Below are 25,268 nucleotides of genomic sequence, written 5' to 3' on the forward strand. Positions count from 1 at the left end.
GAGGGGATTAAAGCCATCAAGCATTGCAGTTCTTAATTAACACCACTAATTCATTTTCCCGTCAGGAGCAGCATGGTTTTGTTCTATCGCTTCATTTTTTGTCAAAAAGAGGAGGAAAACAAGGTTTTCTGTTTCTTGACAGTCCTCATTGGCTTGTGTGAAGAACATCTGCACCATGAGGAATTCGCAAAATGACATTAAACATGACAAATAACTTTTCTCTCCTACATGTCTAACATTTCAAGACAGAGTCATGACACACAGCCACATGCGAAAATATAAATACTTTATATGGGACAGAATAACGTGATAAATATTTCATTTACAAATATTTCTGGTAAAAATAAAAGTAAATGTAATGAAAAGGGAGCAGTTCAAATCAGGCAGTTTCTGTCATATTTAGAATTTTTAAGGCTGTGTTGCTTTTGGTTGTAGAGATTGGGTACCTAATACACAAACCGTAGTGTTAAGGGCTGGGGAATGCATTATGCAATCCTCAGAGAGATAACACAATCATGTGCATGTGCCTCTGTGTGTCCTCCTGTCCTTCAGGAGGAAGTAGTTTTGAGACAATATCAACATTCGCAGATAAGAACAGAAAAGTAATGCCGCAGCAAAACACAGCATTACACAGCATCATGGTGAAAAGACAGGCTGCTCATGGTAGTGTACATATTGTGAAGCAAGAAATTAATACCTGCATAATATAGTGCACTCTTTAACATGACTGAAGTGCAGATTTCAGTGCTGAAGGTCACTTAGTAACACCATCTGAAAACAGTTAGAAAAGGCCATATTTGGCAGGTGTAATATGTGTGATGAGTCTTCTGTAAATACACTAAGGTTCCATTTGAAGTGTACCTACACTGTTAATGGAGTTTTAACTTTTCTGCAGACATGAAAGAAAATGTGGTGCCTGACTGGATTCAGGAGCCAGCTTGATATATGGATATCAGGATGTAATAAAATAAATCTTTCTTCTTTTTACTGCCGTTATAACACATTACACAGCTTTATTCCTATTTAATGTATTGTGTCACTGATAAAAATGAGGCTTTGGTTACTATGCTACAAGACATCAAGCTAAACTGGACATCTTTTGATTGGCAGCTGTTGATACTGGGGGGAAAAGGATGCATTTTACTCATTCATTCTTTTAAATAGCCTTCCTTGTCAATGATACTCTAATAATCCTACTAGACATGTTGCTATATTATAGGTTTATGGTTCTTCAAAATGTAAATTCACAAAAATGAAATAAAAAGCAGAGGATGTAATGTTATATTTGGCTGGAATGTTCACAGAGGTAACTGAACTACAGTGCAAGGTCCTGTATAATGCCCATGTTGTTCATCAAGTTAAGGTTCGTATTAGATAAAATAGATAAAGTAGTTACACCTTGACTGATGCTGGTTGTTATTACCAGTACCTGGTAGACCTCGTTTAAAACCCTCACCTGATGCTTCCTGCTGATGGCAAAATTCCATTTCAACCATGCAGGCAGAACAGTGAGCTTGCCAAACATGAAACTCATCACGTACATACAAAGAGAACAGTTGAGGTGTATAGTGAGAAGTGGGAAAGTCATCTGTCAGGCAGTAAATAAATGTGTGAGGCTTCCAGTGCGTAACACAGATCTGCTGTGGTGAGCTGCCAAATTGAGCAATGTTTCACTCGGTGTTTCCACCTCACCACACTTTTCTGCATCATAGTACTACATAGCACAGCACAAATAGTGTAAAATGCTAAAAATGAACTTAAATGACCATCAAAATGCAGGTAACATTTGTTTTCAGTAGTTTGTTAGCTTTGCTTTGGTTTAATCCTAAACATTTGCTCAATGATTGCTGGTTCTTTGATTTTGTTCTTCCTGTTTCTAATACATTTTCATAATATTCCAATACACATAAATAGATATTTTACAATTTTTAAATAATGGCTAAAACACTGAGCAGCGACAGATTAGCCTAGCTTGACTCTTGCGTCCCGGCTATAGAGAAGGACCTGCAGCAGGATGACTGCATCGATGAAGATCTGCACGAACCCGCAAAACCAGAACTGAACTGGGCTTCTGTTCATCAGAAAGTAGGCGGTCTTGAAGAGATCTCCCGCTGTCCAAAGCAGCACCATCTTCACACTGGAATAACACAAAAAGACAGACACTTTATATTCTAGGTGGGAGGAATAGATTCCCTAGATCCTGGCAATCCCTCAATACAGCAGGTGCTGTCCAGTGCTCTGTCCTGGGACATCATTCCTTGAGGATCTATCAACCCCTTGGCCATTTATTTGATAAATACACCATTACTGTCCATTGCTACACAGGTAAGACTCAACTCTGGCCCTCCAGCAATCACATCCATCCTTTTTCCAAGGAATAAAATCTTTGTTTTCCTTTAATCATCAACAACAAGAAAGAAGAACAATTCTGGATACCATCACCAATACTACATTATCATTCCAATCATGCACATTGCACATGTTCACAGTTAACCACTCTTTCTTCCTCACCCACCCCAGGCCAATATTCTTATTCCTAGTCTCCTCGATTTGACTTTTTCCTTTCAATCTCAATCAAGAATCTCTCTAGAAGCTTCAGCGCTTTCAAAATTCTGGTGCTTGTATAATCATTAAACCCCCTCCATACTCATTTGACCTCCTCCCCATCAGTACACCCTCCCACACACTCGTGGTCTTCCATTCTCAATCCCCTCCCAACCTTATCTCCAGCTTTATAACTCATTGCCCCCTGAAACCACCCATCACCCTCTGAACTTAATCCATTTTTATTTAAGATGCACTGCCCCATACTGTATGATTTTCGCATTTGATGCTGTTCTAAATGTCACAATGTATGCTAGTTTCTGGCATATTCTCATATCCTGTCTTGCATATGATTTTATTTTCATTTTTTTCCCTTGCACCAGACAAGCAATGAAGGCAGACACACTGATGTCTTATTATCATCGTGCAACCTTGTTGCTGAACGAAAACCCCAATGATTGCTGCACAAATACTAATGGCTTTTAACAAGTAATTATCTAACCACAGCCTGCCCCCTAAATCAAGGTGAAATTAATATTACAGAGCAATTTCAGAAAAAGGAACATATTCAAATAATAAAATTAAGCCAGCTGTCACTAAAGTTAGGTCATCAGTGGTGCAGACAGAACAACAGAGAAGGATGGAGGTTGATGGTCCAAAGATACTAAAGAGAGACCAGCATATTCACACGTGGTACCATGAGATAACTCACTCAGTATGTTTACATGTCGCAAAAGAAAACTAAATTGTTGCATTAATCTGACTGTATCTGGGTAGTTGAATTGCTTGTAAACATTAGTCTAGTTAATATCAGACTTCTCCTTATCTGACTAAAACACTCAGATAATGTGATTGGAAATTGATTTTCTCTGACCTTAATCGGGGTTAAAGTAGAACATGCATGTGCGCATGCTCCACAACCCCTGCCAGGACAAAACAATCTGACAAAGCCAGTCATAGTAGAAGTAGGCAACAACGGATAGCATGCTTCTGATCCACACAATAAAGTAAGGCACACATTATGTACAAAGCTATATGACTATCCATCCTACTTTTGTTTGAAATGCTGCCTGACTCCAGTCATTTTTTTTAATATGACACATCAACAAGAAGGTGGGCTGCATTAACCCGCTGTAAACCCGCTGTAAACCAACATGTAGTGTTCAGGAGGAGGCGGTAGTTCCTGGCAGTTATATGGTTTTCTCCACTGCATGTAAACTGGGACAAGGGCTTAATTCTGAAAAAAGTCAAAGTCAAATTTTGAGCATAGCTTAATTATCCACAAATGTTAACATACTGACTGAAGCCCTATCACAAGACTCAGCCACAGAACTAAGTCCAATATGGTTTTTTTAATCATTTCGTAGCTTCGGAACTTGCTGCTGCTGCCTCACTCATTGACTGTCACGCGTCTTTAATGTTTACCCTTCACAGTATCCGCCCTCCTCTCCTCCTCCCTCCTCTTGCTCTCTGGACACTAAACCTCAATGGTATGGAAATAATCAGAGTTTATTCATTTTATTATAAATATCTGTGTCTGAGGATGGAACAGGCTCATCACTCAGGCTATTGTACGGGTCAGCCTGGTCAGGGGAAAAGAGAGAGGGAGTAAGAGAGAGAGTTAGAGAAAGATCTTTCAAGGAAAAAAAACATTTATCTACAATTCTTTAGGTGAATGAGGAAGCGAAACCATCCAGGGGACAGAGAAGAGTCTCTCTGATGGCCACAGAGATGATGAGTGTGTGAGAGAGGAAGACGTACAGTATAATGACTATAGGGACAGCACTCCTGTCCTATCCTTCAGCTATCCTTGCAAAAACACTCCCAAAGCTCTCTGGGCTTCGTTCAGGCCCCCATAGAGCAACCAAAACATTTGCTGAGATGACATGGAAAAAAAGACAGCATTATTCAGAATGTGCAGCAGCAGTCTGCTGCATCTACGATGCATCTCCTGCTGTTCACACGTCCAGTCAGGACAGCAGACCATTGGTGCGCTTCAGGAAATCAAGTCATTCCAAATCTGAGTTAGGTCATCAAGATTCATGATAAAGTTCATAAAGCCTAGAGTTAATGAGACCATCTCACCTTTGTTGTTAGCCTGAAAATCATAGTAACAGAGCAATATATCGATACAGTCCGCTGTACACATTTTTGTACAATCACATTGTCCATAAAAACTCTGAACATTTTAAGCAAAGGTTTGATGTATTGATGAATAAGTTTTGGTTCTCTTTCTAAGTAATTAGGACTCCAGAGGGTAAAAAACAGACAATTTTACATCTCCCTTCCGTTGAGTTTTCCATTTTAGTTTAGTCTTCAGATTTTCATTTTTGATCCCCCTCTTCTTTACATTTCATTCTTCTTTATTATTTTGTCTGTAATAACACTCATCATTTTTATTACTTTTACTGCCACTTCTCTCAGTCTTCCTCATCTTTAAAATGGAACCTTCTATCAGCCCTGACTGCAAAACACAGAAACATTTAATATATGCCAAACTAGTGTGTGAAAACAAGTGTGAGAAACATATAATGGCATTTTAATAGGTAATTCTACATTAATACAACAGTACAATTTAATAGCTGAAATTATTGAAAACCTTCAATGGGTTGTCAATATATTATGCAGCATGGATGCTCTTTAAGAAACAAATGAGTGCAAAATTCAGTCCTCACTCCAAGTGGAAATAATAGCCCATCACTGCAAACTCATGCTAAACCTACATAAGCAAAGATAAAACAAGAAAAATGGCTATAAATAATAAATTTGTGTTTTCATTTTCACCATTTGTTCATACAAGGAATGTTTGTCTCTTACTCAGCACACTTAAAGGAGAAGACTGTCTTCAGCTACAAGTTCTCTCACTCACTCATTTTCTACCGCTTGTTCCTCCACTGAGGGTCGCGGGGGGGCTGGAGCCTATCCCAGCACAATGGGCGGAGGCAGGGTACACCCTGGACTGGACGCCAGTCAATCGCAGGGCTAACACATATAGACAGACAACCATTCACTCTCACACTCACACCTACGGGCAATTTAGAGTTTCCAATAAGCCTAATCCCCAATCATGCATGTCTTTGGACTGTGGGAGGAAGCCGGAGTACCCGGAGAGAACCCACGCAGGCACAGGGAGAACATGCAAACTCCACACAGAAAGTCCCCAGCCTCAGTGCCAACCGGGGATCGAACCCGGGGCCTTCTTGCTGTGAGGCAACAGTGCTAACCACCACACCACCGTGTCACCCAGCTACAAGTTATTTTCCTCAATGTGGTTTATATCCCGCTTTACCTTCCCACACCATTAAAATGGCCATTGAAAAGCTACAGTATATCAATGGTTGGTAGAGAAGGCTCTAACAATGTCTTCAAAATGAACGTTCTTGGATTCATAAAGAGTCAAATGTGAATTTTCACAAAGCAGTTCTGAATTTGTTTTGTCATGAATTACTATGGCCTGTTCATAAGAAGGCTCACATCACGGCTGTAGTACTCACAGTTGTAGTACTCATGGCTGTAGTATTCAGGATTGTAGTACTCATGGTTGTGATACTCATGGTTGTAGTACTCATGGCTCGTTGGTGGCTGGACAAACACCACGGACAATTCAGAGTGCTCAAAATCAGATTTCTTAGGAATTCTGAACCTTATTTTTTGGCTTTTAATGTTTATTCTCTTGTTAACCAGAGATTCTGCCAATGTACCATCCTTTGCTCTCCAAATTCTCATTTCTTCCCGCAGCTAATTTCTTTGGCCATGAGACAGCCAACATCATTAATGCCAATGAGTGTCCATGGGGAAGGGGACTGGGATATTGACCGATTGAGTACCTACTTCATATGCACACATAGGCACAAGCACTGACATCAATCAGCAGGTTTATCAGCCTGCTTTCCTTTGCATGAAACAAAAACAAAGCACATGCTCAGCATAGCATGTGCACACGCGCACAGACTCAGTTCAGTCTGTCATTGATTATTGCTGACCTGACACCTTCATTTGAGCAAAGTGGAAACAGGGGTGAAATGGTGCTGGGATGAGAAAAGAGCAGCGCTGGGAGATGCATGAGCGAGGTTGGCGGTAAAAGGAAGATGGTGAGAGATGGATGACAATGGGGTCTAGCTGGGAGGACGATAAATCTCAAAAGGGGTGGGAAATGAAGCCACTCTGATGGAGAACTGGAGAGTGACAAGACACATAGAGAGAGATGGAGACTGTGGAAAGGGGGTCAGATTGCACATTGTGATGGCTGTGCCTCATGAGGACCAGCAAGTAATTTTACTGAGTATTGAACGAGTGCTGTCAGAGCAGCTATTAGCTCTCCTAAACTGCGGGAGTGGACGGGAACAATAGGACTAGGGTATTGTGACATTTGGAAAGAGAAAGAGGGACAGAGAGAAATAATAGGGCAAGTGCGCAAATTAAGTGATTTCACATCCTAAATATTTGTAAAGTTGCAGCTTTAAATGTCATTTATGACTGTGAATCTTGGCCTTGAAAGCACATTGTCTTGTGCAACGCTGCTTAGATTTATATTGCTGGCATATATGACTGTTGTTTACATTTTATTGGCACAGCACAAAAATAAAGTGACCATAGCAACAGATTTATAACATAGCTTTTGTTTAAAATACATGCAATATATACTATGCTAGTCTATAAACAATTGCAGTTGTGCCATTTTATTTCGTTAAATTTAAAAAACAGCTACATAAAATATATTAAACTATGAATAATTAATTTATTGTTTTCAATCTCAAAAAATGATTAATGTCACAAGTGCTTCTTCAATTTACAAACAGCTTAATGGTAATCATCATGCATACCACAATCTCCATGTGTATTACAGGAATGCTGCTGTTAAATGGCCCAAAAAGAATCAATCGAATGTATTAGTAAAGCCATAGAACAACAGAGTTCAGGGGGATGACAGGGTCTCTGTTAATGAGTCAGGTCATTTATTGCAACATGTTCCTCATCTAAATGGGTGTTTGATTGAGTTACCGTATTTTCACGACTATAAGGCGCACCTAAAAGACTGAGATTTTCTCAAATCGACGGTACGCCTTATAATATGGAGCGCCTTGTTTGGACTGAGTTCCAAAATCAGCTGTGCGCCTTTGGTGGGTGCACTACGGTAAACGCTCCGCCAATCGATTAGTTGCACACCTACGCGTAAGGATCCCCTAAAATGGCGCCGGTCAAGCGAGACGCGTATGAATGAGGCTTACTTTAAACTGCAGGCCATCGAATATGCGGCTGAAAATGGCAATGAGCAATCTTAGTGTTTTCGCTTGAGGCGGCATCTCTCCATACACGCAAGGACAACTGTTGCGCAGCGGCTGCTCGCGGATTACCAGGAGAGGGTGGCCATTTTCCGCACCTACTGCCGCAACAAGATAACCGCACCCAGTCACATCACCAACATGGATGAGATCCCTCTGACTTTTGACATCCCTATGACCCACAAAGTGGAGAAAAAGGGACCAGCACGGTGGCGATACATACAACGGGGCACGAGAAGTCGTTGTCCACCGTGGTTCTCGGCTGCCACGGAAACAGACAGAGCGCTGGATGACGGAAGGTGAACACTCCTTCACAAAGACTATGAGGCAGCGGCGGGCAGGTTATGCCACCATATGCGGGTGGATTGTAGACGCATGTGCTATGATACTGTCTTCATGTATTGTAAGAGCTTTCACAAAATCAACGCTGAACCGGAACCGGTCGGTGAGTCCGATTCAGATGATTAAGAAGAGGTATTCGGGATGTTGGACATTGAAATAGTGCAGCTGTTTAATTCAGATACAGAAGATGAAAACTTTGATGGTTTTGTGGCGGAAGAATAAATATTTTGTTCAATAAATGTGTCGAAACTCACCGTTTTACTTCCGTTGTCATTTTTTACTGTATGTTTCAGCATGCGCCTAATAATACGGTGCGCCTTATGTATGTTTTAAATACAGAAATAGCACCTATAACTGAGACTGCGCCTTTTAATACAGTGCGCCTTATGGTCGTGAAAATACGGTAAGTAGATTCTGTGTCTTGTCTTGGCCTCACTGCAAATTGCCCAGTGGCCTCTCCACTGGAGCCCAGTCCCTTGGCTGGATTAAATGAGTTATCTGTCTCTCTCTGTTTATGTATTTACCCCCCAAAACCTACCATTAACCTTACAGTTGGATGGATGGCTGGATGATAGATGGATGGATGGATGGATGGATGGATGGATGGATGGATGGATGGATGGATGGATGGATGATGGATGGATGGATGGATGGATGGATGGATGGATGGATGGATGGATGGAAGGAAACATATGTAGTTCCTCTGTCATGTGCATACATTTCTTCCATATTCAGATATTAGAACTATAGTTGTTAATAGATGTTGACTGTCTAAAAATTATATGTCAAATATCAACGTTTAAGGAAACTTTGGGGGAAGGAATAAATTCAGCTGATTTGGTTTGTGAAAGCACGTCATTATTTACACTCCTCATTTCACAGTGTAAAATATTGCTGCAATAGATCTGCTGATTCTTTCTGGTGACTAAATATTGATTACTCGACTTACTCCTGTACCTTTCCCAGAATTGCATCTGCATGTTTACTATGATAGCGCAATGGAAGCACTGAGTAGTATACAATACAAAACTCCCACATGACGCACCTGCAATGTCCTGTGATGCTGTGTTCTACACATTCATTTCGACACACAGAGCAATCTAATCAGTTTACCATGCCACCAGGAATTCTCCTGGCACTCTGAATACACTGAGAAAGTTCCAGAGTGGAGGACAGGCCTGGTAATTACTTGATAATATTGACTCCCAATTCTGTGGAAGGAGATATGGTTAAGCAGCAGTGTCTGACTCTTAAAGGTTCAGTCCTCTCTCACCTCTTCACAAACATCCAATTGCGCATTGGCATGATGTGTGTGTGTATGTGAATCATACACACGATTACACCCACACGAGGTTGTGTGTAAGGTGATTTCACAGCTGGGCTATGAGCTCCTCGAGGGGGCAGAGACAGACTAAAATCAAAGGGCCTAGCTACTCTTAAAACACTAACTATGAATTATGCATGTTGATCGATTGCACACAGGCAAACAAGGAAAAGTTCCCAATCTGTCAGAAAAGATGGATTCTACTTCACCCAAAGAAGCAGTGGAGAGGCAGGGGAAGTGAGTATCAGAGATGGCCTGAGGATGGTTTGGATTTTCATACATTTTTAGAGAATGGAAACAAGAAGAAATGGATGAGATCAGTGGGCCAGATTCACCAATATGTTCTTAAGAATCTTCTTAGATTCTTTCTTAAGTTGTTATTAAGAAGTTTTTTAAGAAAACCCTACGTCGGATTCATCAACGTGTTCGTAAACCCCAGAATTGTTCGCAGCTGTGTTCTTAGATTGATGAATGCCATCTGTTCGTAAGTTGAAAGCGCGTGCCAGGTGAGTCTAATTAACATACGATTAGCATAAGTCACCGCCCACTAATGCCCATAAAAGGAACTGCAGCAGGACCCTGTAGACAGAGCAAAAAGCAGCAAAATGCCCAAAGCGAAATGCCCAAAGCTTGCCTCTCCACGCCTGATTTCTGACGCCGTGTTGAACAATCAAGAAAGGATGGCTAACACGCTTGATAAAATTGCCTCAACCCTGATGACTATAGCCAACACGCTTAAAGAAATCAACGAGAATGTAAAAAAAAGAAGAATGTAAAAAAAAAATAAACGTGTAAAAGCTGTGCTCGGATTGTGACAATAATGCATTTTATTCACAAACGGGCAATTAATCGCGCTCGAACGTGAACCGCGTGCCTGCAGTCTGGCCCCATCATTGCGTCAGGACGCACATCCTCACGGGGTTGTGGCTCTGTGTCCACATCCAGCGCCCCTTTAACATGCCAATGGTGTGTTCAATGGTGGAGCGACTGCGCGCATGCATCTGATTGAATAAAACTCCTGTGGAGTCTGAGGGTTGGTCAGTGGTGTCAACAACCAGGGCATATCCTAGATCCCCTAATAAAATAAATCAAGATAAAATCAAATAAAAAGACAGTTTTGGCATGGTTTCCAATTTGGTTGATTAATATTAAGTCATTGGCACATTTACGTAATTTTAAAATTCTCTGTAAATCACCAAAAATAGGAAATAAACAAATAAATAAATAAATATGACAGAATTATCATTGTAATATTGAATTTTATTGAACTGCACAAGAGAAGAAAACACAACCATGCCAACATGTCGGCACTGAAATGTGCGCAAGAGTACTCCTGAGTGTTCGTAGAATTTGTTCTTACCTACGAATAAATCCAGGATAAGAAGAAATTGGTGAATGCCACAATCTTCGTAAACTGTTCGTAAATGGGACTTAAGAACAAATTTGTTCGTAAGAACGCTTCGTGAATCTGGCCCAATGTTCCCTCTAAGCTGTGCGCTTGCGCAATCGCGTACTGCTTGCACATTCTCAGCGCACAAGAAAATCTATGCAGTGCACAAAATAAAATTCAACAGAAACGTATTAATTAATATCTAATTTTAGAACTGATATAATCTAGTTAATTAGACCAGTAATATTGTTTTCTGTACCATTTTGCAACATAAATCAATGAGCGACAGGTGTCCAGCCAATAATCCGATACAGTTCACTTACGCTACACAGCCAATCATGGCATTGACAGCGTTTGCATATGTGCCCTACCTTTACTCGCCGTGCAGGTTAGCTAGATAACAACAGCAACGGATCTCAGAGACACAAATGCTAATCCCTCATCATGGCGAAACAAACGGGCAGAGACACATCCACTCATCAAGCCAAAGTAAAAAAGAAATGCGGTTCTTTTAAGATGGAATGGCTGTCGGAGTATGTGCAAATAGAAGAACAAGCGGTGAAACTGAGTGAGATTTTTTCCCAGGCCAAAGCAGGACTTTTCCTTTGGTTAAAGCAGGACTCTCACATATAACATAGTACACATCTCATGAACAACAAGATTTTTGTCTTTGTCATTTTATGTGCTGCTGTCATTTGATTCTTTTAATAAGCCATGTAACTTGCTATGATCCAAGGTTTTGAACAAGCGTGATACTGGTGTGTGGCCACAGCGTACCCATCTGATGTTGCTCACAGTGGTCCTCAGTGTGCTCAGGGAGCTTGTATGTCTGCTCAGACACATGAAAAATTAGAGGGAACATTGGATGAGATAGCAATGGCTAATCTAAAAGAGATCTCAGAAAATCCAGTGCTAACAATGTAATCATAAAGTATTTCCTTAAAGTCTACATAGTCTGTAAGATGTTTGATAGTGGTCAGCAAAAGGAAAATTCACTTATGAAACAATATATTCCTGACACATTTAAACACAGCTAATTCTGTGTCCCATAATACATAACATACATACATTTTCTAAATAAATCTGGCATTTAAATGTATGTATTAAACATTGACTAATATACGTAAATACACTCAGGGTGAGTCTGGGGAGAGATGGTGAATCAATCAGCTGAATCATTTCTGAATTGTCACCAAATGCTTCAATACAGATTAATTAGTGACTCTGGAGTGATTTAATCTCGATTTATCATCTTCCTGAGGAGACAGCAGGTACAGTCCATTTAAGAGGCTTGTGCAACAGTTGACTGTGGGTTTCATACAGCCCTTTTCTTTCTTGCAAACATACATTCTGTTCAGACACAATAATATAGGATAGGACCTTTGTGTGTCATAAATACAGCAACAAAGCAAAGTCAGCAAAATCTATTTTTTTCTATAATCCATATAAGTCCACTTAAATAAAATGGAAATATGAGTTCTCACAGCATTCTCTTGTCCTGTCTTGCCTTAGGACAGAAATTACTTTGTGAGAGTTTGCATTGGTTTTGATCACATTAACCATGCTCTAGCAATCACTAGTAGCTCTTCTTTGCTCAGGCACGATGCAAGCACGACATGCATGCTCGCATGCAGTACATAACTGCATCTCATGGAGCGACACGATTTGAGTTAAAGGACTTTATATGTGATGACTGCTTGTGTAATAGTCTGTGGGAAAATGCTTTTAGCAGCAAGGGTACATTTACTGTGATACAGAAAGTGGCAAATGGGCAATGATGGTGTTGGTTTTCATATAAAGTTAGTGAGAAGACAGAAAAATAAAAGATTAATGGTGTTTTACGTGAATCTATTTGTTTTGTCATTTAATGAGGACCTGGCTCTCCAGTGCCAACTTGTGTGCTTTTTCTCAGAGGTCACGGTGATGTTATGTTCTTTTGGGGGCCAAAGTGGAAATGTACTGGTCCTCTGTTGAAAGTCGCCTCAAGTTAACAAACACTGAAACCTGTGAATAGACTCCAACTTAAGGGACACGCGACAGTGAAAGATTGTTCACCCAGGTTTGCCAAGGTGTGAGTTTTTTTATGTGGTGAGCAGATTAAGATTTCTGTAAGATTTTAAGGAGAATATGTTGATAATATTTGTGATCATTTAGTGTTATCAAAAATAAATGACATTAGTGGTGTAACACTTCTCTTTTGAATAGTAACAATATATCAGCAGTTCAACTGTAGTTTGAGGGAGCAATGTCGGAAGAGCATGAAAGCCATGCAATTATGTCTTTTCATGCTACATCAGCGATGGCGGCAAATTAAAGGCATGACAGGTGTGGAAGGATATCTCCATGAATTTCCATTTCCATCATTAAAATTCACCATTGTTTGTGTGTAGCTTATGCCTGCCCTTACCATGACTGCAATATCACCATGGACCCAGACAGCTCTGATAACAACCAGTTGCTGGAACACCCATACATTTCATTCAATTCCTTAAACCAGCTGTTTAGATGGAATAGGCTCAGCTCTATACTATTTTGGGATTTCATGCACCAAAGGATTGAATGAAAATACGTTTTTTCCTGGTCTATATTATCTGTAATTCTGATGGATCACTAATGAATTAGTACTGATTCAGTATCAGAAGTACGTCATATAAGATATTAGTTTAACTTTAACAAGCAATGTACAATCAGTATAAGATATACATGCATTGCACAGTAAATGTGGTGCTTTTCAAGCGTGATGTGCATCTCTCTACAGCATCTAACTTTCCTTCATATACATCTGGTTGAGGGAAACTGAACAACAACAAACTGTTTCACAAGGGACCGCATGGGAAGAAGTGCAAAACTTGTGCTGCATCATCATACCTGGAAAAAGAGTTTGTGCAGCCTTCAAATGAACAACTGGAAGTACAGCTGAGTACAGCTGTTAATAGATCTGAGACACTTAATGGACCCAGAGAGAGAAGTGCTGACCGGGATGTTTCCACCTTACAGGGTCATCGCTCCAATTAAGCTATGGAAATCATTAGCAGGCTGTAAATATTACTGTAAAAGAATTTGACTTGAAGGTGAGGATCGGTATTAGGAAATATTTTCAGACAACTGTGTTAGTTTGCTTGTACAGATTACTGTTGGTTTCACGTTTCTGAGTAGATGTCAACATGATTGTAGATATGAGGTCAGTTAGGTTGCTCATCAGTCAGCTCAGAGACGCAATGCAATGTTATCGCCTATCTTTGGCACAACATCCACCACGATGGCTGACTGCCAAGAGCACAAGCCAGCCTTAATGCACATCCTAGGACATGGTATGTGAACTCGCTCATAGTTCTAAGATGCAGTACTTGAATAATTTAAAAGAGTTTTCAAATGCCTTTTTAATGGTTAATACTGTTTATGGATAGAAATGTACTTCATAAGGCTATAACAGCTCATTTTCTTTCATCCTGAATTTAGACCAAAAAGAAATATTCCTCTCTCTTTTGTTACTTATTATTACTGTATACAGTATCAATAATGCATCGTGAAGATAAAACTGAACTTCTGTGTCAGCAAACCCACCAAAACAAACAAGTGAGACCCAAAACAACAGTGTGATAGCTGGTGTGTGAAACAACAGACCAAAAATTTGTGCCTGGGCAATTCATCTTACAACCATGGTTGCACAATAAAATTCATCCAGCATTGATTAGGTTTTCTGATTAACAATGTGTGGTTCAAGGGTGGACATATATGCAATAGTAATGACTGTACTCATACAGTTACAACAAAAGCTTTCAATGCTCCATGGGGTATACTGATATAGAGACAGAGGGGTATGTACTGTAGACTGTAGCAGGACAGAAAGACTAATAATTGTTTTGGTGGATATCATTGAATAAAGATGATATGCCACAATGTCGAGACTAAAAGGTGGTTGTGAGTCCTCCAGCATCAATCAGCTGATCTCCCATGTCTTTGACATAATCAGTAAATGTAGACATAGTTTATTGACAGTCAAAATCCAGCGGCGCAGAACACACCGCCATGGCTTGGACAATTACTGTTTATTGACCTTCAGACAAGTATGCATTTTTTTTTCCACTGATGACAGCCGAGCGACATAATGAGGGAATAATTATGATAATTAGTTGGAGGTTCTGTGCCATTAATTGGCACAGAAGGGGGCATAATTGATTTCACAACCTTCTACCTAAGAGGCTAATCAGTATACACACTGACCTTTGCTTACTTTGACGAAATCTAAGCAGGAAAGAACACTCATTATGCAAAATAAGCTTTGTTTGCTCCTGTTCCTCAACTCTTTTCTCTCTACACAAGGTGACCTTGAATTTAATCATAGTTTCACCACAAAGTAGCTTCAGTCTCTTTAAATTCCTAACTAGTACAAAAACCTCACCCCAGGTTGGGAACTTTATTGGCCTCTGAGCTCTGCTTTCAGTGACTTCTGTACTTTGAGCATTTAATAATTGACTACATCCAAATAAGAAACCAAACTCTGGTCTGCAAGTCTGAATCTCAGACTTTACCTGAAAGCAATTGTTTCCCTTTTCTACTTATTTTTGCAAACATTTACACGTGAATGAATAGAGACAAAAGTGTGGAAAATAATTTTTAATAGAAATAATCAGTGTACATAACTCCAGTATTTATCCTCATGTAGTTTGGTTTAAAAAATCCTGGTTCCACAGTGGTAAAGTTGTACTTTTGCCTTGAATGAAAAATGGAAAATGAAAAAAAACCTTGAACAGAATCCTGCACTATGATCTAATCTGTACCTCCCCAGAAATGTAGCTGTCTAAAAATAATTCTTTGGATATTTGGACTGTTCTGACAGAATTCATAAACACAAATGTCTGCAAACTACCAAATGGCAACAAATTACTGGGTTGAAAAAGCCATAAATCCAGACTGCATAAATAGCTTGTTTCCAAAAGTTTTTTTTTTTTATCCCTGCTTTTCTCAGTTCATGATGTTGTGTTTAGTGTGACACAAAACTATGAGGATGCTGTGTTAAACAGCACAAGTGTTTGGTCATGTTAGTAAAGTTAAGGGTATGTTAATTGTTGTCATTAAGACTGAGTGGGACTATAATTTAGTGTCATTAACTCACTGTTATGTTTACAGTGGCCAGAAGAAGTATGTGAAACTTTAGCTGTATTAAGTTTGTCTGCATTTATTTCTCATAACGTCTGATTTGATGTTTATGTAAGTCAACGGCACCGACAAATATAATGTGCCTAAAACAAACACACAAAAAAATCTAATCTTTCATGTCTTTATTGAGAACAACCATATAACCATATAAATTAACATAGAGTCGGTGTGCAACTACGCAAAAAACAATGTCGGACTCCGTAGCATTCTCTAGTCCCCTTCCCAATCTGGCCAGCGATTACATGTTTAGCCGCATGTCATCGCTTCGTCGCTGGTTGTCACGGTGGTGCCCCGAAAACCAGGTGGCCTTTATAGACAATTGGAGCACTTTTTGGGGAAAACCTGGTCTGATTAGGAGAGACAATGTCCATCCCACACAGGATGGTGCCTCTCTCATTTCTAGTAACTTGGCTAATTTTATTAGACCCAAACTGACCTGACAATCCAGGGTCCAGACCTGGATGCAGAGTTGTAGTCTTACACACCTCTCTGCTGCTTCCATAGAACCCTCATCCACCAACAATAATATATTTAACACTATAGAGGTAGTCTCTGTTCCACGGTTAAAAGTTCACCAAGCACAGAGCAGGGGAGCGGTCAATTACCATAATCTTATTAAAATTAATAAGTTAAATATTAGATCTCTTTTGTGTAAATCCTTGTTAGTGCACGACCTGATAGCAGATCATCACATTGATTTATTTTGTCTTACTGAGACTTGGCTTCAGGAGGAGGAGTATGTTAGCTTAAATGAATCTACTCCTCCTACCCATCTTAATTATCATATTCCACGTGTTACTGGTCAAGGAGGGGGAGTGGCAGCAATCTATCACTCCAAGTTATTAATTTATCCTAGACCAAAATATGGCTCCAGTTCATTTGAAAGCCTGACTCTTGGCATCACTCATCTAAACTGGAAGGCAGAAAAGCCACTTCTGTTTGTAGTTGTATATCGGCCCCATGCTGGGCCACATTCAGAGTTCCTGTCTGAGTTCTCTGATTTCTTATCTGACTTGGTCCTTAGAACGGACAAAGTCATTATCATTGGAGACTTTAATATCTATGTAGATGTTGTAAATGACAGCTTTAGAAATGGCTTCATTTCATTACTTGAGTCAGTTGGTTTCCTCCAGAAGATAAACCAACCAACTCATAACTTCAACCACACCCTAGATCTAGTTCTGACTTATGGTGTTGAGGTAGAACATGTGTCAGTGTTCCCTCAGAACCCACTCCTGTCAGACCATTCTTTGATCACTTTTACATTTATGATTAAGGATTCTTCTATGCTCAGAGCACAGTCTTACTATAGCAGATGTCTTTCAGATAATGCTGTAGCTAAGTTTAAGGAAGTGATCCCTGTGCTAATCCCAGGACCACCGTGTGTTTCCCCAGGGATCAATCCTTAGAATCTTAGCCCTGCCGAGGTTGACTCTATTGCGGAAGGTGCAGCAACCTCACTGAGAATCACGCTTGATTCTGTTGCCCCCTGAAAAAGAAAATAGTAAATCAGAGGTGTGCCCCCTGGTATAACTCACATATCAGGACCCTCAAGCAGAAAGCGCGCAGACTAGAAAGGAAGTGGCATTCTTGTAAAATAGACAGCTTTCATGTAGCCTGAAAAGACTGTCTATTAGTTTATGTAGTATCTGACCCGTTCTATGCAGGCTTTACGTCTGTAAGGCCGCAATGTGTTTAGCAGCCAGCCTAAGCACCATATTAGGACATGCTCCACACGTGTGTCCTGTGTCTTCTTCCTTTATGTAAGAGAAGCTGCTAAGAGATGACACAGGAGCCTGTGGGCTCCTGGTTATTCTCCATATGAGGATATATAGCATGAAGCATTTTCAACATTCCCTTTTTTGCTAATAACTGAACGCTATACCATTGGGTTGGCCCAGGGGTGGGCAAACATTTTGATTCGTGGGCCACAATGGGTTCTAACATTTGACAAAGGGGCCGGACCAGGAGCAGATGGATGGATGGAGTGCTTTGGTAACCTCACCTCATTGGAGAAAAAATACACATCTTGGGATATGGAGAAAACATGTGCTTTAATTTCAAATGAAAATGAAGAGAAGCATTACAACAAAATATCTGACTTTGGAATGAGTCTTAAAACACTTAAAATCAAATGAATAAAATGTGCCTTTTTTTAAAAAAAATTAATAACCATTTCTATTTTAAAGCACTGAAAGTTCTGTTATCCTTCAGGATATCACCATCACTCTCCTCCTGACTGTCTTTTTTCTAGTGGGAAAACACCAGAATTGCAGTGAAAATTTAACATTAACAAGGTTTATTCATTTAATTTTTCAAGTTTGGCGGGCCGGATTAAAACGTTTAACGGGCCGCGTGTGGCCCCCGGGCCTTAGTTTGCCCATGCCTGGGTTGGCCATATTGTATAGCGTGAGGTCATCAGACAAGAATGTGTTTACTTGACTGTATAAGAAGGAGGTGTCGATGTAGACACCTCGGAGTTCTTCACCAATGGGACCGCGAAACCTCCCTCGGACAAACTGCAGTGTCCGATTGATACCTGACTGTTCTCTCCAATAAACATCTTTGATAACCAAGTCGGTGTCTGCGAAGATTCCTTCCTCATCAACACATCTCGGCTACCACCAGGAGAAGATTCACAACATTTACAAAAAGGCCCTCCGCAAGGCTAGAACAGCTTATTTTTCTTCTTTAATTGAGGATAATAGGAACAACCTCAGGTTTCTTTTCAGCACTGTGGCCAAATTAACCAAGAGTCACAGTGTTTTAGATCCACATATTCCCTCTTCCCTTAGTGGCAGAAGACTTCATGAGCTTCTTCACTGATAAAGTTCTAGCTATCAGAGAAAAAGCTAACCAGGCAATCCCTACAACTGGACCATCACCAGACGTGCTGACTGTGGGAACATACAGGTTCTCCAACAAGTCCTTAAACTCCTTCAGCCCTATATATTTTTCTGAGGCGTCATCGCTAATTCAGAAATCCAAGACCACCACGTGTCTTTTAGATCCCATCCCAACACACCTGTTGAAGGATGTTTTACCAGTGATAGGCAGTTCTATCCTGGACCAGATCAATGGTTCTTTAGTGACAGGTTATGTACCCCGGTCCTACAAGGTGGCAGTGATTAAGCCATTGCTTTAAAAAACATCACTGGATCCTGATGTATTAGCAAATTATAGGCCAATATCCAACCTTCCTTTTATCGCTAAAGTTCTTGAGAAGGTGGTGGTGACTCAGTTACAGCAGCACCTGCAGAGAAACAGCCTGTTTGAGATGTTTCAGTTAGGCTTTAGAGCTCATCACAGCACAGAAACAGTACTTCTTAAAGTTACTAATGATCTTCTTATAGCTTCAGATCATGGACTGGTCTCTATGCTGGTTCTGCTGGACCTCAGTGCTGCTTTTGATACAGTTGATCACAGCATCCTGTTACAGAGACTAGAACATGTGATTGGGATTAAAGGGACAACACTAGATTGGTTTAGATCATATTTATCTGATAGATACCAGTTTGCTCATGTCCATGGCGTTCCCTCCTCATACAGTAGGGTTAGCCACGGAGTTCCACAAGGTTCTGTACTTGGACCAATCCTTTTCACCTTGTACATGCTTCCCTTAGGGAACATTATTCGACAGCATGGGATAAATCTTCATTGTTATGCTGATGACACTCAGCTTTATTTATCCATGAAACCAGAGGAGACAGAGAAGTTAGTGAAGCTTCAAACCTGTCTTAAAGACATAAAATCCTGGATGTCTTCAAATTTCCTCCTCCTTAACTCAGGAAAGCCTGAGGTCATGGTGTTTGGTCCTGAACCTCTCAGGGATAGATTTGATCACATGATCACTGAGATACCATCTAGATCTCATTAACATCTAGGCTCTCTCGGGACTATTGTAATTCTTTATTATCAGGGTGTAAGAAGCCTCCAGTTGATCCAAAATGCTGCAGCCAGAGTTCTGACAGGTATTGACAAAAGATATCACATAACTCCTTTACTGGCGTCACTTCATTGGCTGCCCATTAAATTTAGAATAATTTTTAAAACCCTTCTTTTGACCTACAAGGTCCTCAGAGGCCTAGCTCCATCCTACCTGGAGGAGCTAGTGACACCATACCAGCCCAATAGACCGCTCCACTCTCAGAATGCTGGTCTACTTGTGGTTCCCAGAGTTTCTAGGAGTAGAATGGGGGCCCGAGCATTTAGCTACCAGGCCCCCTTGCTATTGAACCAGCTCCCTGTCCAGGTACGGGAGGCTGACTCCATCGGTAATTTTAAGATTAGGCTTAAAACCTACCTCTTTGAAAAAGCTTATTGTTACTAATTCTGTAGTTCCAGTTACTATTATAGACAGACAAATTATCATACTTAGGGGGTCGTCTAATCATTAGGTTAACATCTTAGCTATGCTGTTATAGGCCAAGGCTGCCGGGGTCCGGAAATATGATCACCTGACAGGCCTCTGTCACCCCCCCACTGGGTCATGGTTTCCTTTCCTCTCCTTCTCCTCATCAAGCAGACTAGTTAGCTGATTCCTGTGTCGTTTTTCTGGTCCCCCCCCCCCCCCTTCTCCATTCATTTACAGGTATCACCGCCTTCGGAGCTGCATGACGACCTCCGGCCCCGCTGACCCGCTGTATAAATAGTGTATTTTTGTGTGTGTTTCTGTGCTCTGTGCCTCTCCTCTCCTCTCTCTATACCCAGTCGGCCATCAGCAGGAGGATCCCCCTACTTGAGCCTGGTCCTGCTCAGGGTTTCTTCCTGTTAAAGGGGAGTTTTTCCTTGCCACTGTTGCTTGTCTGGGGTTAGGCCCTGGGATTCTGGAAAGCGCGTTGAAACAATTTTGATTGTATAAGACGCTATATAAATAAAGATTGAGATTGATTTGACTTGCAATCTCTAATTATTATTATTGTTAATACTACTAATAATAAGCAGCAACAACAACAACAATAATAATCATAATCCCAATAATAATAATCATAATCCCAATAATAATAATCATAATAATAATAAAGTATTATAACGTTTATCATTTTGCAATTTTTATTTTACCATTAATATCTACAGCTGGTTTGTGCTGTGTTGGAAATGTTGATTGATATATAAACGTATGGCCTATATCAATCTTCAAATTGCATTTTATTGTGTTCGAAAGAAACAAAGCTTGTGTCAAACATAATCTCTGACATAAACAGCGCCACATATTTCTCCAACTCAGAAAAAGCAGCTATTCAGCACAAAATGTTCTGATGTAACCTTATTTGCATATTTTGTAGGAAAATATGATTAATATTCCCTTCATGATTGTAATTAGAACATTAGATTAATGAGACCACTTTCCATTTAGTGTTGCTGAGCACTATTAAAATCTTGTGGGAACGCGTCATGGTATGCTATGCTGAGTCTACTTGAGAGGTTAATGAAAAGTCTGGCTTGACCTCAAAGTGTGATGTACCTCATGCCTTTGGTGGTGTGATTGTGGAAGTTTTGCAGCAGCTGTGGGAGCCCCAGCATGGCTTCGAATATGACGGCCAGGAAACCCAACATTTCCACAAACACTGAGGAGTCCAGCAGCATCAAGGTGACCACTGCACACAGCAGGGTGAAGCTAAAGCAGAAGAGGAGGTAGTCCTCAAAGGCACTCCACTGCCAGAAGTACTTCATGTTCAAGTCTACAGATGGAGCAACATAAACAGATGAAGAGAAACAGTTTAAATGAAACAGTTTAAATGTCTGAGAGGCAGGATGGCAGGATTTAGAGCAAAGGATGCAGAGGAAAAGGTGATCAATAAAACCACAGCAGAACAAGAGGTAGGAAGTAGGCTCGCATGTGTGTGTATAATGTTGCGACATGAGGACAGATGTGTGGCGGTGATAGGCAGAGATTTTAAGTTTAATACAAGAGAAAACTATGATGGGAGGAAGAACGAGCAGGGATAGGAGTTTCCTTGAAGGATGCATGGGCATTCTGCAAAGACAGCAATCCTACATCAATATGCTGCGTGGCTGCTGAGTGAATGGAACGAAGATGAATGTGATACTGTGGAGCTTTTACATTCCTGTTACACTGAAATAACCTTTTCAGAGGCTGTGCTATACATACAGAGGGTTTATTAAGGTTTGTTTTAACCTTTTCACTGACAAATCTATTTATCAAGTGGAGCCTTTACAGTTCACTGGTACACCACTGCCTGCCAGGAGCGACTATTTACTGTTCAACTTAAATGGAAGAGGTGCTCTGTATCACGAGAGTGATTTTTTTAAAATTTAACCTAACTTTAATCTAAGCAATCTACATGGTCCAGTAGCTAAAATGATGTCTCATACATTAGAATGTTAATTCAGAAGCTGCCAGGGAAGAGTTTAGAGACTATGAGAGGAAACATTCTCATCCCAAGCAGCCAAGCCCTCAATTGACCATAATGCAAGATGATCGACCATCTTTCATTGCTTATGTATGAAAGCTCTGTCCTGTAAAACCAGCTTACATCAGCTAAAGTGGATTGATGACTCAATAAGAGCACATTAAGCTGTGTGGGTACTCAGACATGACATTGCTTACTACAGAGATAACTGACGTTAAAGTATGCTGCTGAACATTGGCAAAGACTGCCATGGAAAACACGCAAAATGCCTAAAAATCAACTCCCAAAATGTGACAACATTTGTTCGTAAATGTAAATACAACATCCTCGACCTAAACCCTCTTATTTAACCAATATAATAATAAATACTTTGCTGTTGCTGATCAGGATGGGTAGTATCTATCAAGGTACACTAATAGTAAATGTAGGTTTAATGGAGAATATCGCACACATAACTCCCATTGTGACGAAAATGACATTGTGGATACAGTCGAATACTGTACATAGTTGAGCAGCACCAATAGTTGATCTGTTGTGCAAAGTGGGTAGCTAATCTAAAGATTTATTTGGACCCTGAAAGCTGAATGTCCAAAAGACTGCTATGAGACTTGCTATGAGCCTCAAAAGACAGTAATTTTTAGAACAGAAATGGGCTTTTATTGCTTTAAGAGCTATATTTAAAATCAGGCTCACAGCCCAACAAGGGTCCTAAGATCTACTCTGAATTCCACCACAACTGCTTTGCTAAAAGAGTCAAAAAAGCATATCTCAGAAAATGACATATTACTTTGTAGTGTGGACAATAATGTTTCAAAGACTGTTTAGTAAACACATACATACTCAGCATCAGCATGTGTGACATTTCTGCACTTCACTTCAGTCAGCTGCATCTGCTGTTGCATCCTGGGATCAACAAATTGAGACATCTTGCAATAAGCACAGCCTGGTGGCTTTGTTGTACCCACAGCTGCCAACAGATACATGAGCTGAGAAAGGAGACAAGACCAGACACCCAGGTTTTTCAAAGTTTTAACACACCTGCTTCTTGGTGAAAATTATCTTTCATGATTTGACTTGTTCACACAAACTATGACAGGAGCCAATGAGCTGAGGACGAACTATCAGAACATTTGACAAGTCAGACTTTAGTCCCATCTGCCTTTTTTTTCAACACTACAATCACTGGTGCCTTGCAGACAGAGGGTGGCATAGATATCACCTTTTATATCACCCAGCTGCCTTTCTATTATTTCAGTTTGAAGTCAAGAAAATGTCATAAACAAACTGGCACCTGTACACAGTGCTGTCCCAAAACCAGCCAGTTCAATCGTACTTTCCATTCTTGGAATCGTCTTAGCCTTAAGGTTTACCTGCAAAATCAAATTGCCCAGAAGAACCCAAAGGAGTACAGTAGACATGCATTATTGATGGAGACATTTCTTTTGGTTTCATGACTTTTCTCAGTGAGTTTCCTTTTTCTTCCCATCTTTGCACATTTCTTAAACCCTCCATGAGCACTGTTTTGACTTCACATGTCCCATTCATGCACACACACACACACACACACACACACACACACACACACACACACACACACACACACACACACACACACACACACACACACTCGAGTACCCTGGTCTTTTCCAAACAGTCTCATCCTGTCGGCTGTGTCAAGACAAGAGACCCCAGAGGCTCTGAGGGGCAGGCTACATGCTCTTTCTTCACTTTGTTAGCACAGACTGCATTCATGATCAAACAATCCAATTATGAAACCAGACAAGGACGTGGCAAAGACAAAAGTCCAGTACCTGCCTCTGAAGATAGTCAAGATGCTCCAGCAGGATATGTCAATTAATTCCAGCACTTTTGTGGGGTGGTGTGTGGCTGAGCCCTAAATCAAACAACAAGCTAAATAAATAAGGGGTGAAATAAGGGGGTGTGAGAGAGAGAGACTTTGACTTTTAAAATGTACTTTATTTAGAGTGCTCTGTTCACATAAAACCAGTTAAAAACCCTCATCTGTCCCTCAGAGCAGCCATGCTGCAGCCTCCATCTCCCCCTGCTCTGTTACCTTCACTAAAACCTCGTCATGCACTGCTGTTTAAAGGCTTCCAGGTTCTCAGTGGCTTTGTAGAAGCAGAACTCCAGATTCAGGCGCACCCTCACGTTCTGCTTCCACAAAGCCACCGCGTCACATGCCACTCCATTTTTTAATTTTCTCCATTCTAGACAAATAAATGGCGAGTTTAGCCTCACTTAAAAAATTAAAAACCTGGCATTTCCTCCTTCCTGCCCTCTTGTGCCTTAGACCACAAATAAAAGCAGAAGTGGAGAACACGAAATTAAAAAGCCTAAAAACACCAGTTAAGACACTAAAAAGACCTACCAGCCTACTGCACCCGGTAAAAACATGAAAGACACTCTCGTTAAAATCACAGAAAGTCAAATCAATCTCAGATCAAATCAATCTTTATTTATATAGCGTCTTTTACAATCAAAATTGTTTCAAGGCACTTTCCAGAATCCCAGGGCCTAACTCCCAACTAGCAACAGTGGCAAGGAAAAACTCCCCTTTAACAGGAAGAAACCTTGAGCAGGACCAGGCTCATGTAGGGGGACCCTCCTGCTGATGGCCGGCTGGGTATAGAGAGGAGAGAGGAGAGAGGAGAGGAGAGGAGAGGAGAGGAGAGGAGAGGAGAGGAGAGGAGAGGAGAGGAGAGGAGAGGAGAGGAGAGGAGGAGAGGAGAGGAAACCATGACCCAATGGGGTGACAGAGGCCTGTCAGGTGATCATGTTTCTGGATCCCGGCAGCCTTGGCCTATAACAGCATAGCTAAGATGTTAACCTAA

At 40.7% G+C, this 25,268-nt stretch overlaps 1 protein-coding gene across 3 annotated transcripts in view; it reads right to left on the reverse strand.

Annotated features, from left to right (window-relative positions):
- Positions 1-269: 269 nt before the first annotated feature.
- The window catches only part of si:dkey-246g23.2 (solute carrier family 66 member 2), a 38,774-nt gene continuing 13,775 nt past the window's right edge, over positions 270-25,268 (reverse strand). Inside the window, exons 4-5 of one of the 3 annotated variants that reach the window (XM_057052746.1) lie at positions 21,507-21,723; positions 270-2,137 (exon numbers count right to left, since the gene is read on the reverse strand). In XM_057052746.1, coding sequence (XP_056908726.1) covers positions 1,963-2,137; positions 21,507-21,723 — 392 coding nt within the window. In that variant the 3' untranslated portion in view covers positions 270-1,962. Of the gene's footprint in view, positions 2,138-10,731; positions 15,597-18,077; positions 20,869-21,506; positions 21,724-25,268 lie in introns of those variants that run through there. The other 2 variants (XM_057052748.1, XM_057052747.1) reach the window with 2 other exon arrangements.

Source organism: Takifugu flavidus, chromosome 13 (assembly GCF_003711565.1).
Source record: "Takifugu flavidus isolate HTHZ2018 chromosome 13, ASM371156v2, whole genome shotgun sequence".
NCBI lineage: Eukaryota > Metazoa > Chordata > Actinopteri > Tetraodontiformes > Tetraodontidae > Takifugu > Takifugu flavidus.